The sequence below is a fragment of the Macrotis lagotis genome, chromosome 1, assembly GCF_037893015.1.
Source record: "Macrotis lagotis isolate mMagLag1 chromosome 1, bilby.v1.9.chrom.fasta, whole genome shotgun sequence".
Lineage (NCBI taxonomy): Eukaryota > Metazoa > Chordata > Mammalia > Peramelemorphia > Peramelidae > Macrotis > Macrotis lagotis.
This window is the reverse complement of record NC_133658.1, coordinates 60,462,617-60,478,374: the sequence shown is the minus strand read 5'-3', so window position 1 is coordinate 60,478,374 and position 15,758 is coordinate 60,462,617. Positions and strand designations below refer to the sequence as shown.

The 15,758-nt window shown below is 39.8% G+C and overlaps 1 protein-coding gene across 3 annotated transcripts in view; it reads left to right on the top strand.

Moving 5' to 3' along the window:
- Positions 1–15,758, top strand: part of DNAAF1 (dynein axonemal assembly factor 1) — a 41,876-nt gene that overhangs the window by 187 nt on the left and 25,931 nt on the right. For 2 of the 3 annotated variants that reach the window (XM_074201981.1, XM_074201980.1), the window contains exon 2: positions 73–258. The exons of the other annotated variant lie outside the window; for it this stretch is intronic. In XM_074201981.1, coding sequence (XP_074058082.1) covers positions 73–258 — 186 coding nt within the window. The remainder of the gene's footprint in view (positions 1–72; positions 259–15,758) is intronic. 3 annotated transcript variants of the gene reach the window in all.

Below are 15,758 nucleotides of genomic sequence, written 5' to 3'. Positions count from 1 at the left end.
GTAAGGTGGGGAGGGGGCCCTCTGCCCCGGGGGCGCCGGCGCGACTCGGCCCCCCCGCCTGCCTGTTTGCAGAGCCGAAAATGCACCCGGAGCCCGGGCTGGCCGGCCAGGAGCAGGCGGCGGAGCCCGGCGGCCCGCAGGACGACCCGGGGGAGGCCCCGCAGGACGACCCGGGGGAGGCCCCGCAGGACGACCCGGGGGAGGCCCCGCAGGACGACCCGGGACAGGCCCCGGAGCACCGCCGGGCCGGCCAGGAGGGTGAGCGGGGCGGGCCGGGGGCGGGGCCCGCGGGGGGGCGAGCAGAAGCAAGCTGTTGCCCGGCACCCCCAAAGTGCACCCCGAGGAGCGCCCGGCCTAATGGGGGAGGCAACGCGCCAACAGAGGAGGAAGAAACCCTCAGCAGAGGGGCTGGCGAAGGCTTCCTGCAAAGCACTGCGAAGGGAGGAGGCCTAGCTTACGGAGGGTTTTAAAATCGAGAATATTGGCATTTGTGTTTGATCCTCGGGCCTAGAGCCTATCAAAACTGTGGCTTGTGCCCCCTCCCCCCCACGCGCGTTGGCTGGTCGCAGAAGGCCAAAATGACATCACCGAGTCTGAGACAAGTTCCAGTTCCAGCTGTGACTGATCAGACCCGAGAGCCCAGAACATCAGTCTTGTTGTGAAAGTAAACGTAATTCCCCCACAAAGATAGAGAAACCTCAACAAAAATAAAGAAAAAGGAAACAAAAATGAACTTTCTGTCTATATTCAGACCCCATCAGCTCCGTCTCTGAGATGGATTGCATTCTGTATCATAAGTCCGTCAGAGAAGTTGCTTCAATATTTTTCCCCAGTTCTTATTGCCCACCCTATTACCCTCCATTCTCTTCCTCCCCACTCCCATATTCTGTTCTCTCTCTTTTCACTGTGTCCTTCCTCAAAAATGTATTGCATCCCTCTACCCTCTCCCACAATTTTCCCCTCTTCCCCTTCCCATCCCCTTGAGTGTCTATGTTGTTTCCTCTCCACCATTTTCAGTGAGAATGAAGGCTCACTCATTCCTCCTCAACTCCCCCCCTTCTATTCCATTGCAAAAGCTTTTCCTTGATTCTTTTATGTGAAAGATCTTAACCCATTCTACCTTCTTTTCCCTTTCTCCCAATATATTCCTTTTTTGTCCATTAACTTCATCTTTATAATTTATTAAATCTACATATTTAAGTTCTCTCCTGTGACATATATATATATATATATATATATATATATATACTCCTCCTAACAGCTATTATAAATGAGAAGTTTCATTTCAGTTATCAGTATCTTCCAATACAGGAATACACACAGTTCAATATCATTAAATCCCTCATAATTGGTCCTTCTTGTTCACCCTCTCTGTTGCTTCACCTGAGTCCTGTACTTGAATATCAAATTTTCTGTTAAGCCCTAGTCATTTCAACAGAAAGTTTGAAAGTCTCCTATGTCATTGAATGTCCATCTTTTCCCCTGAAAGAGGATGTTCAGTTTTTCTGGGTAGTTGATTCTCAGTTGTAAGTCAAGCTCTTTGGCTTCCAGACTGTCATATTCCAAGCCCTATTAGCCCTTAATGTAGATGCTGCCAAATCCTGTGTAATGCTGACTGTGGTTCCATGATATTTGAATTGCTTCTTTCTGGCTACTTGAATTATTTTCTTTTTGACTTGTGAGTTCTGGAATTTGACCATAATATTCCTGGGAGGTTTTTTAGAAGATCTCTTTCAAGATTTGATCAGTGGATACCCTCAATTTCTATTTTACCCTCTGCTTCCTGGAGAAGTTCTTAAAAAATGAAGTCTAGGCTTTTTTTTCCTGGTCATGACTTTCAAGTAGCCCTATAATTTTTCAATTATCTCTTCTAGATCTGTTTTCCAGATCAGTTATTTTTCCAATGAGATATTTCACATTGTCTTCTGGTTTTTCATTCTTTTGGATTTGTTTTATTGTCTCTTGATTTCTCACAAACTCATCAGCTTCCCTTAGCTCCATTCTACATTTGAAGGAGTTGTTTTCTTCAGAGAGTTTTTTTTTTTAATCTCCTTTTCTTTCTAGTCAGTTCTGCTTTTTAAGGCATTCTCCTCATTGACCTTTTGGACTACTTTATCCATTTGACCTAAACTCATTTTTAACATATTATTTTCTGACTGCTGAATTGGTTTTCATGATTTTTCCACATCACTATCATTTCTCTTCCCAATTTTTCCTCCACCTCCCTTCCTTGATTTTTCAAAATCTTTTTTTAAGCTCTTCCAATAGCCTGAGACCAATTCATATTTTCCTTGGAGACTTTGGATACAAAAGCTTTGACTTTTTCATCTTCTGAGTATGTGTTTTGCTCCTCCATGGTATGAAAGTAATTATGGTGAGATTCTATTGCTTCTGATGTTTGCTTATTTCCAATCCATGAACTGATTTTAACACTGTGTTAAGGTGGGCTCAATTTCCTCGGTGGAAAACTCACTGTCCCAAGCTTTTGAGGATTTCTGCAGCTATTTCTAAGGACACACACACACACACTCACACACACACACCCCAGGACCTCAATTCCTCCAAGGTCTTATGAGAGAAGCTGGATGCTCTCCTGGCCTATGCTTTGGTCTGTGAGTGACGACGAGCACTCCCCTCTGCCCTGTAACAACAAAGAAGGTCCCTACTCTGCTATGGCAGTATGGGGCCCCAGACTGAGACCTGGATCTGAGTATGGGCAAAACAACAGAGTCCTGCTCTAGGGATAGCAAAGGGACCTCCGCAATCTCCCCAGAAACCCTTACTTTCCATGGGCTGAGTGCTCTGGAAGTAGTTGCCAGTGGGTTCCCCAGGCCTGCTCCTGGTTCCTGGGGCTGGGTATACTGAGACCTGTGCTGGGCTGGACTCCCCTCATATTGGTGCAGCAGAGTTTTCCTGCTGAGCTTCCCAATTGTCCTTGGCCATCCTTGACCTGAGAGGTCTGGAACTGACACTACTGCCTGGGACTCAGGAGCCCCTAGAGACCCAGGTTGCCCTATGGGCTGTTGCTGGATGGCTGGAGCCAGTTCATTCAGGGGCAGCTGCACTATCTGCATCGCAAGCACTGCATGAACCTTTCCCATAAATCTTCCAAGTTGTCTTGGGCTGGAGAATTGTTTCACTCAGATTTTCTGTGGATACTGCTACTCTAGAATCTGGTAAGAGTCATTATTTAAAGGTATTCAGAGTGGTGTGAGGGAGAACTCGGGCACGTCCCTGACTTTACAGTGCTATTTTGACTCTGCCCCCTCACTTTCTAGCATTTTTAATAGGAAAGAGTGTTACATTTTATGAAAAGGGGTCTTTTTTTGCATTTATTCAGAAAATCATATGATTTCTGTTGATTTTGTTATTGACATGGTCAGTTATGCTGATAGTTTTTTTCTAATTGAAGTTATAAATTTTACCTGATCATAGTGTATGATCTTTATAATATATGGGCGTAATCTCCTAAGAATTATATTTAAAATTTTTGCATCAACATTCATTAGGGAAATTGATGTATAGTTTTCTTTCTCTGTTATTGATCTTTTTGGTTTGGTTACAACTTCACAATTGTGTTATAAAGAGAATTTGGTAGGACTCCATCTATTTTTCCAAACAATTTATATAGCATTGGTATTAGTGGTTCTTTAAATGTTGGATAGAATTCATTTATGAATCTATTTGATCCCAGGAATTTTTCTTAGTGAGCTCCTTCATGGCTTGTTCAATTTCTTTTTCTTTTTTTTTTTAGAAAGATTTTATTTATTTTGAGTTTTACAATTTTTCCCCTAATCTTGCTTCCCTCCCCCCACCCCCACAGAAGGCAGTCTTTTAGGCTTTATATTGTTTCCATGGTATACATTGATCTCAGTTGAATGTGATGAGAGAGAAATCGTATCCTTAAGGAAGAAAAATAAAGCATATAAGACATAGCAAAATTAAATAATAAAATAACAGGTTTTTCCCCTAAGTTAAAGGTAATAGTCTTTGTTCTTTGTTTAAACTCCACAATTCTTTCTCTGGATACAGATAGTATTCTCCATTGCAGGCAGACCAAAATTGACCCTGATTGTTGCACTGATGGAATGAGCAAGTCCATCAAGGTTGATCATCACCCCCATGTTGCTGTTAGGGTGTACAGTGTTTTTCTGGTTCTGCTCATCTCACTCAGCATCAGTTCATGCAAATCCCTCCAGGCTTCCCTGAATTCCCATCCCTCCTGGTTTCTAATAGAACAATAGTGTTCCATGACATACATATACCACTGTTTATTAAGCCATTCCCCAATTGAAGGACATTCACTTGATGTCCAATTCTTTGCTACTACAAACAGAGCTGCTATGAATATTTTTGTACAAGTGATGATTTTACCCTTTTTCATAATCTCTTCAGGGTATCCACCCCGTAGTGGTATTGCTGGATCAAAGGGTATGAACATTTTTGTTGCCCTTTGGGTGCAATTCCAAACTGCTCTCCAGAAAGGCTGGATGAGTTCACAGCTCCACCAACAATGTTTTAGTGTCCCAGATTTCCCACATCCCTTCCAACATTGATCATTGTCCTTTCTGGTCATATTGGCCAGTCTGAGAGGTGTGAGGTGGTACCTCAGAGATGCTTTAATTTGCATTTCTCTAACAAGTAATGATTTAGAGCAATTTTTCATATGACTATAGATTGCTTTGATTTCCTCATCTGTAAATTGTCTTTGACCATTTGTCAATTGGGGAATGGCTTTTTTTTTTTTGAAATGTTGACTCAGTTCTCTATATTTTAGAAATGAGCCCTTTGTCAGAAATACTAGTTATAAAAATTGTTTGCCAATTTACTAAATTTCTTTTGGTCTTGTTATAATGATTTTGTCTGTGCGAAAGCTTTTTAATTTAATGTAATCAAAATCATCTAGTTTGTTTTTAATGATGTTCTCCATCTCTTCCTTGGCTGTAAACTGCTTCCCTTTCCATAGACCTGACAAGTAAACTACTCCTTGATCTTCTAGTTTGCTTATAATATTGGTTTTTTGGTCTAGATCCTGTATCCATTTTGATCTTATCTTGGTACAAGGTGTGAAATGTTGGTCTAATCTAAGTTTCTTCCATACTAACTTTTTCCCAATAGTTTTTATTGAAGAAAGAGTTTTTATCCCAGTAGCTGGACTCTTTGGGTTACCAAACAGCAGATTACTATAATCATTTCCTGCTATTGTACCTAGTCTATTCCACTGATCCACCACTCTATTTCTTAGCCAATACTAGACAGTTTTGATGATGTTTTATAATATAATTTTAGGTCTGGTAAGGCTAAGCCACCTTCTTTTGTACTTTTTTTCCCCCATTGAATCCCTAGAAATTCTTGACTTTTTATTCCTCCATATAAATTTGCTTACAACTTTTTCTAACTCATTAAAGTAATTTTTTGGAATTTTGATTGGTAGGGCACTAAACAGGTAGTTTAGTTTTGTAGAATTGTCATTTTAATTATATTACCTCAGCCTATCCATGAGCAGTTGATGTTTGCCCAGTTAATTAAATCTGATTTTATTTGTGTGAGAAGTGTTTTGTAATAGTTTTCAAAAAGTTTTTGAGTCTGCCTTGGCAGATAGACTTCTAGGTATTTTGTATTGTCTGAGGCTACTTTGAATGGGATTTCCCTTTCTAGCTCTTTCTGCTGTATCTTGTTAGTCATATATAGAACTGTTGAGGATTTATGAGAGTTTATTTTATATCCTGCGACTTTACTAAAGTTGCTAATTATTTCTAGTAGTTTTTTTTTAGATGATTTTTTGGGATTCTCTGGGTATACCATCATGTCATCTGCAAAGAGTGAGAGTTTTGTCTCTTCCTTCCCAATTTTTATTCCTTCAGTTTCTTTTTCTTCTCTTATAGCTGAAGCTAACATTTCTAATACAATATTGAATAGTAGTGGTGATTAATGGGCATCCTTGTTTCACCCCAATCTTATTGGGAATGCCTCTAGCCTATCCCCATTGCATATAATGCTTTTTGATGGTTTCAGATAGATACTGCTTATTATTCTAAGGAACAATCCATTTATTCCTACACTCTCTGGTATTTTTAGTAGAAATGGGTGCTGTATTTTGTCAAAAACTTTTTCAGCATCTGTTGATATAATCATATGATTTCTGATAGGTTTGTTATTGATATAATTAATTATACTAAGTTTTCCTAATATTGAACCAACCCTGCATTCCTGGGTCACAGTGTATTATCCTAGTGATAACTTCTTATAATCCTTTTGATAAGATTTTATTTAAGATTTTTGCATCTATATTCATCAGAGAGAGAGAGAGAGGTCTATAATTTTCTTTTTTTTTGTTTTAACTTCCTGGTTTAGGTATCAGCACCATATTGGCATCATAGAAAGAGTTAGGCAGAGTTCAGTTTCTTTTTCCAAGAAGAATTATATAAATATACTATTCCCTCTGTTAAAATTCAGAATTTATATTTTTGTAAATATTCATCTATTTCACTTAGATGATCAGATGTACTGGCATAAAACTGGGCAAAATAATTCCTAATAATTGCTTTATTTTCACTTTCATTGGTGGTGAATTCACTCTTCATTTTTGATACTGGTGTATGTCACTGGTAATTTGATTTTCTTCTTTTTTTAAAATCACATTAACTAATGTTTATTTTATTTTGTTGGGTTTTTTTTCATAAATCAGCTCCTTTTATTAGTTTGATGATATTCTTCCCTTCAATTTTATTAATCCCTCCTTTATTTTCAGAATTTCCAATTTGTTATTTAATTGGAAATTTCAAATTTGCTTTAGTTTCTTTAGTTGCACACCCAATTTAATGAAATGCTTTTTCTCTATTTTATTGATGTCAGTTTTCATAGATATAACATTTCCCCTAAGAATTGTTTTGACTACCATCATATTCTAAAAACAGTGCATTTAATATTTCTGTTTTTCTGAGTCTGGTTGTGAAGTTTTTATCACTTTATCATAGGGTCAATTTTTTGTGAAGTTACCATATACAAATAAGAAAAAGGAAATACTCCTTTCTAATCTCATTGAGTTTTCTCCAGAGGTATATCATATCTAACGTTTCTAAAATTCTACTCAACTCTCTAATTTCTTTCTTGCTTATTTTATGATTAGATTCATTTAGTTTTGAGAGGGGAAAGTTGATGCCCCCCACTAATATTGTTTTACTATTTCCTCCCATAACTCATTTAATTTTTCCTTTAAGAATTTGGATGCTAGGCTATTTTGGAAATTTATGTTTAATATTAATATTACTTCATTGCCCATGGTACCTTTTAGCAAAGTATAGTTTCCCTGTATAACTCTTAATTAGATTTGTTATTGTTTTTGTTTTATTAGAGAGCATGACTGCTACTTCTGCTTTTACCTCAGCCGTAGCATAAAAGATTATGTTCCAGCCCCTTATTTCTTTTTTTAACAAAGATTTTATTTATTTTGAATTTTACAGTTCTTCCCCTAATCTCACTTCCCTTCCCCCACCCCCACAGAAGGCAGACTGTCTTTACATTGTTTCCATGGTATGCATTGATCTAAATTGAATGTGATGAAAGAGAAATCATATCCTTAAGGAAGAAAAATAAAGTATAAGAGATAGCAAAATTACATAATAAGATAACTTTTTTTTTTTTAAATTAAAGGTAATAGTCTTTGGTCTTTGTTCAAACTCCACAGTTCTTTCTCAGGACACAGATGGTATTCTCCATTGCAGACAGCCCACAATTGCAACTGATAGTTGCACTGATGGAATGAGCAAGTTCATTAAGGTTGACCATCTCCCCCATGCTCCAGCTCCTTATTTCAATTCTTTGTGTATCTCTCTCTCTGTTTGAGGTGTTTTTCATGTAAACAACATCATGTTGCATTTTGATTTTTAATCCATTCTGCTATCCACTTCCATTTTAGAGGTGAGTTCTTTCTAGTTCCATTAACAGTTATGAATATCAGCTGTTTTTATCTCTGTCCTATTTTTTCCCTGTTTATACTTTTCTCCCTCTGGAGTCTGATTTGCTTCTGACCCCCTACCTCTCTTAATCAAATTTTCCTTCTATCAGCCCCCCTCTTTTCTTATTCCTTTCTTCTGCTTATTCCCTATGGGGTAAGATAGATTTCTATATTCAATTAAGTTTGTATTTTATTCTCTCTTGAAGTGTGTTCTGCTGAAAGTAAGATTCAAGTGTTGCTCACCAACCCAACTCGACATCCATTTTCCCCTCCACTGTAAAAGTTTTTTCGTGTACACCTCTTCTTTGGGAGATAATTTTCACCATTCTTTCTATTTTTTTTTCTCTTTTTCCTATTTCTTACCTGTTAATTTTTATATCATCCCATCATAGTGAACTCATATCCATGCCCTCTGTCTATGTATACTCATTCTAAGTGCCCTAATAATGTTAAAGTCCTAAGGATTTAACAATTATTATCTTCTCATATAGGAATGTAAATAATCTTATTGATTCCAGTGTGATTTCTGTTTCATGTTTACCTTTTATGCTTTTGTTTTACTCTTGTATTTGAAAGTCAAATTGTCTAATCAGCTCTGGAAGACTTGAAAGTCCATTATTTCATTAAATTTTTTTCCCCCTGAAGGACTATACTCAGTTTTGCTGGATAAGTTATTCTTTTTTTTTTTTTTGCAAGGCAAATAAGGTTAAGTGGCTTGCCCAAGGCCACACAGCTAGGTAATTATTATGTGTCTGAGGCCGGATTTGAACTCAGGTACTCCTGACTCTAGGGCTGGTGTTCTATCCACTGCACCACCTAGCCACCACTGGATAAGTTATTCTTGATTAGTTTCTTTGCCTTCTGGAATATTATATATCAAACCCTTTGATCCATTAATGTGAAAGTTGCTAAATTCTGTGTGATCCTGACTGTGACCTCAATATTTGAATTGTTTTTGACTACCTGTAATATTTTCTCCTTGACCCTGGAGATCTAGCTTTTGGCTATACTATTCCTTGGAGTTTTCATTTTGGAATCTCAGGAAGTCATCAGTAGATTCTTTCAATTTTTTAATTTTCCTCTGGATCTAAGATGTGAATGCGATTTTAAGTGATAATTTCTTGAAATTATATCTAGGCTCTTTTTTCTTGATTATGACTTAGGATAATCCAATAATTCTTTTAGTTTTTGCAAGGCAAGGGGGTTAAGTGGCTTGCCCAAGGCCACACAGCTAGGTAATAAGTGTCTGAGGCTGGATTTGAACTCAGGTACTCCTGACTCCAGGGCCAGTGCTCTATCCACTGCGCCACCTAGCCACCCCCAATCCAATAATTCTTAACTATCTCTCTGCTCAGTTTATTTTTCAGGTCAGTTGTTTTTCCAGTGATATATTTCATACTTTCATTTATTTTTTCATTCATTTGATTTTGTTTTATTGTTTCTTGGTGTTTAATGGAATATTAGTTTCCCACTTGCCTAATTCTAATTTTTATGGAATTATTTTCTTCAGTGAGCTTTTTCCATTTGACCAATTCTACTTTTTAAAGGAGTTCTCTTTAGTGGATTTTTGTGCCACTTTACTATTTGACTAATTCTGTTTTTTTTTAATGGTGTTATTTTCTTCAGGGATTTTTGGGTGCTTTTACCAAGTTCTTGGCTCTCTTTTTTTGCTAAAAAGCATAACTAAAAAGTTCTTGCATCATTCTTATTTCTTAAACCATTTTTTTCTGTACCTTTCTAAATTTATTTTTAGAATTCTTTTCTTTTGAGCTCTTCCAGGAGTTTTTGGTTGGCTTAATATCTAATTCACATTTTTCTTTGAGGCTTTGCTTGTAACCGCCTTGATATTAGTGTCTTCTTTTTGCATTTGTGTTTTCCTTGTCACCATAATAATTATTATGATCAACTCTTTTTTTGTTGTTCACTCATTTTTTCAGCCTATTTCTTGACTTTTAACTGTGTTGGAGTTGGGTTCTGCTCCCACGGTGAGGCACTGTCCTAAGCCTCAACTCCATCTTGTTGCAGCCAGTTCTGGAGCTCTCTCAGCTGTCAGTGGGGAGCATCATGGTCACCATTCTCCTAGCCTGGAAACGGGACCAGGTTCCCACTGTCCTGCAGCCACCACTGCTGGTGCTTGCCTCTATCCTGGAATTGAAACAGGGTCTCTAGGTCCCTGTGGACAACAAAAGCATGCCTCTGACTAGGAATCCTGACCAAGGTCCCTGCTCTCCTGGGGCTACAAGTGCCAGGGAGCAACCAGAAGCCACCTGTGGTAAACACAACCAAGTCTTCCGCTCCCCTCTATCTGTGGCCTGAGCTCCCCAAGCTTTGCTCCCACATTGCCACCCCAAGGTGTTGCCTGCATTGTGCATCTTGGCTTCAGCAGCACCCTGGGAGACAGATTCTTCCTGCCAACCTTTGGAGTTGTCTTGGCCTGGGAAATTATTTCATCCCATCTTTTTATGGATTTTGTCACTCCATAATTTTATTGGAGGCGTTGCTTTAGAGGAGTTTGGAGGAAAATGTAGGAGAGCATGGCTGCATGTTTGTCCTTTTCCATCTCGGCTCTGCCTCCACTGCCTGATGTTTTCAACAGAGCCTACATGAGACCAGTTAAACCACATGGCCTTTCACCCTCTCCACCTAGTGCCCAACATGACTAGGCTGAAGAGACAAGAAAATTTCCTCACAGAGAGATATCTGTCATCATCCTATACACGGTGATAGATAGGTTGGCTTTAAGAGTCTGCTATTCATCAGACAAAACTCAGTTTTTAAGGATTATCTGAGAGGAGTCATTGACTGGCTCTGTCACTTCACAGAAATCCATTACTTTTCAGCATTACTTTTCTGACATGTACCATGAGGAATTTTAACTAGCTGATCTAGCATTCTACAAGCTTATGTGTAGGAATATTTGAATCTAGCTTTTAAGAGATTTTGATGTACTGTGATATTAGCTTAGTCTTATTTCAATACTTAAAGAATATGTAAGTTAATTAATTTGGGACACTCACTTTACAATTTCATGTAGGATTTTTTTGAACCATTGTATAGAACATTTCCTGTAATTTGTTAGGTTGTTATGACCTTTGTATGTATCTTATGATCTTGATTATGTCATCTAGTATGTTAGCTATGTTCCCAGACATCTCTTCATCTGCATATTTGACAAATCCACTATCCATGTCTTCATTCAAGTCACTGATATAATGAAAAGCATAGTACCATCCCTGGGTCTCTCCACTGGAGAATGCCCTCAATGTTAGCATCAACCTAGTAATGACTGTTCTGTCAGTTCTTAATCTTTAACTATTCTATCATCTAATCCACATTTCACCATCTTCTCCACAAGAATGCATGACTTTTTCAAAACATTTTTGAAGAGCAAAGGAAAAAGGAAGATTGCATTTGAGGTGGCAACTACCTATCCTACAAACTGACAAGTATGGCATGTGTTGATAGTGTCACTATGTAATATCAGTTCTAAGAGACAGTAAAGGAAGAGAAGAGATAAAATCATTATCCATATCATGATTTCTAAATGGATCAGGAATTGGAGTGGGCTGGAGAGGAAACGGAACAGAGTTCAGTGCCTGGTAGATCCCATCTGCATAAAGAATTCATACCCTACTTCTGTAGGATGGCTTAGAAAACTTCACTCACAAGGTAGAGGATCTCTGGTTAGACAATTTGCCTTAAAAAGATCTGGGTCTTGGGGTAGCTAGGTGGTGCAGTGGATAGAGCACCAGCCCTGGAGTCAGGAGTACCTGAGTTCAAATGTGGCCTCAGACACTTAATAATTACCTAGCTGTGTGGCCTTGGGCAAGCCACTAACCCCATTACCTTGCAAAAATCTTAAAAAAAAAAGATCTGGGTCTTGATGTGACTTTACATAGCATGAGATGGCAGCCAAAAACAATTAATGCTATCCCTGCCTGAATCAAAAGAGGTATTGTGTGCAGGAATCATCCAGGAGGTGATGATCCTTACTGCTGCCCCTGGTCAGAGCCCCCTGGACTATTGTGCTCCATTCTGGTGCCACATTATAGTAAGGATGTTGATAAGCCATAGAAAAGAGAGAGCAGCTATGAGGGTGAGGGATCTTAAACTCAAGGCAGAGAAGACTGAAGAGAGGTAGAAAGGATCTGCCCTCAAATACTCAAAAAGCTGCCTTGTGAAAGGGATCCCATTTGTCCTGTTTGGCTTCCGCAGGTCAGAATTAGGAAAGATGTCAAGAGGAGACTGTAAAGGGCAACAACTGTCTCTCAATCAAGTGTCCAAACAGGAAATGGGTTTCCTCCCACAAGAGGTCTGCCACAAAGATTGAACAACCTTTGTTGTCTCAGGCGGTTGACATTGTATGGATTGACTTGGTCGTGAATGGCTTGGACAGGATGGCCAGGGAAGTTTCTGTCATTCTACATTCCAAGAGTCTTCATGCATCAAATGCTGAAAATGGTGAATTCTGTTGTAAGGTCTTGTTTATAAATGAACTACAGCTTTCCACACACCCAGCTGGGGAGGTGGCTGCTACTGGAGGAGGAAACTGAGGCTCCCAGATGAGTGCTAGAGCTGCTGAGAACACAGTGGGGACTCAAACCCAGGGTCTTGGGATGCCAAAGCTAGCCTTCACTCTGTCACTCCCTGTTGCCCTCCAAACAAAGCCTGGGGCCTGAGAGCTCCAAGGCTCAACCTAGGACCAAGGACCTAGGAATCATTGGGGGATATTCATGTCCTCTAGTTTATTCTTAGAGCATGACCTTCCATCTCTACAAAATGGAGCTCAATAATCCTCATGCTCCCTACCTTCAGGGTGGTTTTGAGGAAAGTTATTTTGTGAACCTTAAAGTGCTCAGGAATGGTTATTCTTACTCCTGTGTTCCCTAATGATCTGTACCTAATGTGCTGCTCTAATCAAAAAGACCAAGAAAATGTAGGAATCCTGAAAAACAGAATACATTTTCCTACACCTTGTTATGAAACCATACTTTTGAACATCTTTTTGATTCATAGATCTCCTAGTAGACTTTTTCTTTCCCAATGGTCTGAATTAACCTCACTTTCCTTGAAGGAAACCCCCCTGATTGCTACACACATAATATTTCCAAGGTGGATGGAACCTTCAAGATTCTCTAGACCAATACTTTTCTTGGGACCAAACCAGAAAGATGAGAAAAGTCTAGTCTGGTGAGATAGTGAGGGGGTTTCCCAAGGTTTTCCCAACTTCATTGCAGAGGGCCAGGCCAGTCTTTGCCTCAGTTCATCTGATTAATGCCAGTACTCTTTCTATTGTTCCTTGCTGCACTGGTAGAAACCCAACCCCCCCCCCCCCCGGGCCCATAATCTTCAGAAAGCCCAACTGCTTTTATGGGGAAGAGAGAACAACTCAAGACAGCAAAAAAAAAATGGAGCCAGAAAATCAAGTCTGGGACATAGAGAGGACCGGCAGCTCTGTTTGTGCAGCCCACAAGAAGGGAGCAGCTGGGAGCAGTTACCTCAGGCAAAGGAACTCTGAGTGTCTAGGCTCAGGTTTTACTGACAGGGCTAAGATCTGGGCTGATCCTCCTGAGAGGTGGCTGGGAGGAGGGATTCTTGACTGGAAATGGAATCAGGGATCCCTTAGCAAGTCACTTCATTGCAAATGCCTTGAAGAAACAAAAGAAAGCAAACAAAAAGTGTTAAGTGGGAAATATTTTACAAAATAAATATACAACACAACATTCATAGTGTTAATTTATGGTTTCTAAACATTTGAATTTGACATTACTGGTGTAAAAAATGTCAGGAGGCATTTTAGTTCAGTGGAAAGAATAGGGAGCTTAGAATAACAAGAACTGGCATTGCTGTTTGCTTCCTATATGACAAATTATTAACCTCTCTGGGCTTCATGTTCTTCATCAGGACTCTTCATGTCCTTTCTAATGATCTTAGGGCCTCAGCTTTGGAGTTTGAAGCCTACCTTAAGGAAGATAGGCTAGTCACCCAGTGAGAACAAGGGATGACTGATAGACTACTTGTGTTTTCCATTGGTTTTCTTGAAATCATAATAGCATTCAAAGGATGTGGTGAACATATTAAGTGGGCTTTTGTGGAAAAAGGATATAGATGAGACGAGCAAGTAGAGATGGGGCCCATTTTGCTTCATTGGTTTGTCTGTGGGGGAAATGCAACATCAATGAGATCACAATATTATCCTCTATATTCATTAGATTTTGACCCATTTTTGGCTCGGTAGGCACATGGCCCTACAAATTCCTGTGACTGAAAAAAAAAACCTTCACTGTTTAATCACTCTGGTCATGAAATTCATTTTTGTAACCTCCAGTCTACCTCTCCCAATGTACAGATGAGGAAACCGAGGCTCAGGGAGCTACAGTGACCTGTCCAAGACCACACAAACAGAAAGCAATTGTATCAGTGTTTGAATTCAGGTCCTTGGAGTATGAATCCATGACTTTTTTGCTGGTTCTTCAGAGATTAGCTGTGTTCAGTTATTTGAAGGGTGTCAGTGCAGGAGGAGGGAGTGGCACATTTTAGGTTTGTTGTCAGAAGCAGATTCCTACCTACAAGCACTGTCCTGATGGAGCAGGCTTCCTGGACAGGCGGCAGAAACTGGAAACATACCTGCCGGGCTTGTCAGCTCAGATTCTGAGTCTTTGAGTGTGTGGTCTAATTTCTCTGAGGTCCTAAAAGAAGTCAAATCCTCTTCAAAAGAAATCAGGTGGTGGGCCCCAGAGGTCTAATAGCCAAGGCTGGATCACTGTGGAGCAGGGATGTTGTGGAGGGGAGTCCTTCCAGCACAGGCTGCTCCAGGAAACCACTGACATCCCAAATTTGGGAGAAAAGGCAAGTCACAGTCCTTTAGTAAAAAAAACAAAATCAAATAGCCATACCTAAATGATCTCCTTCATAGAATTATCTTGTGAAAAAGCCAATGCACAAATATAAACACTGGGAAGAGACATCTTTGTGAGCTACCTCCCTAGAGTCAGAGCCCCCTGAGGCTCTACACAGTGTCTAAATAGAGAAGGTGCTTCGTGAAGGTTTCCTCAACTCAGAGTAGGGTGTTCAACTCACACTTTGATCGCTGCTCTGACCCAGGCCTCTGCCAATTGTGGGAGACACCTAGGCATCAAAGTCAAGTCCCTGCTCTCTGATGGACTACTCATGAAACCTTCCCCAAGCCCCAATATGCAGCATTCCCTTAGAATAATCAGTCTTCATTCTCTGCACTAGAATTTAGATCTTCTCACTAAACACCAATTCCAGGAGGTTGGAGACTGTCCCGTAGAAGGACACCTGACCACTTTCCCAGATACTGTGTTCTACGTGTGGTTTCATAACTTTGCTGAGAGAGATATTGGTATGCCTGCTCATCATGAAGCCTTAGGTTGAAGAATTCTGATCCCGAGCCCTTAATCAACAAGCATTACTGCTTGAGCACCTTCTATATATCCCAGTCCTTGTGCCTGGTACAATTGTTCACTGGCAATAACAAAAACTAGACATGTTCTGTCAGCATAAAATGATGGATGCACATAGGATAAATACAAAATAAACCTACACTGTCATTAAGGAGGAGAGAACTCTAGTGGTTGGAGGATAAGGAAAGACTTCCTGTGGAAGGCCCCAAGAGGACTAAGGAAGCGCATTCCAAAAGGGGGTGGGGGTGGAAATCCAAGAAACTGGGTTTTAGGAACAACAGTAGACTATAGAAAGTAGGGAGCCATGTATGACTATCATCATTGATCAACTCACCACACCACAGTGCTCTCTGTTTCTAATCATAAAGGAGAGT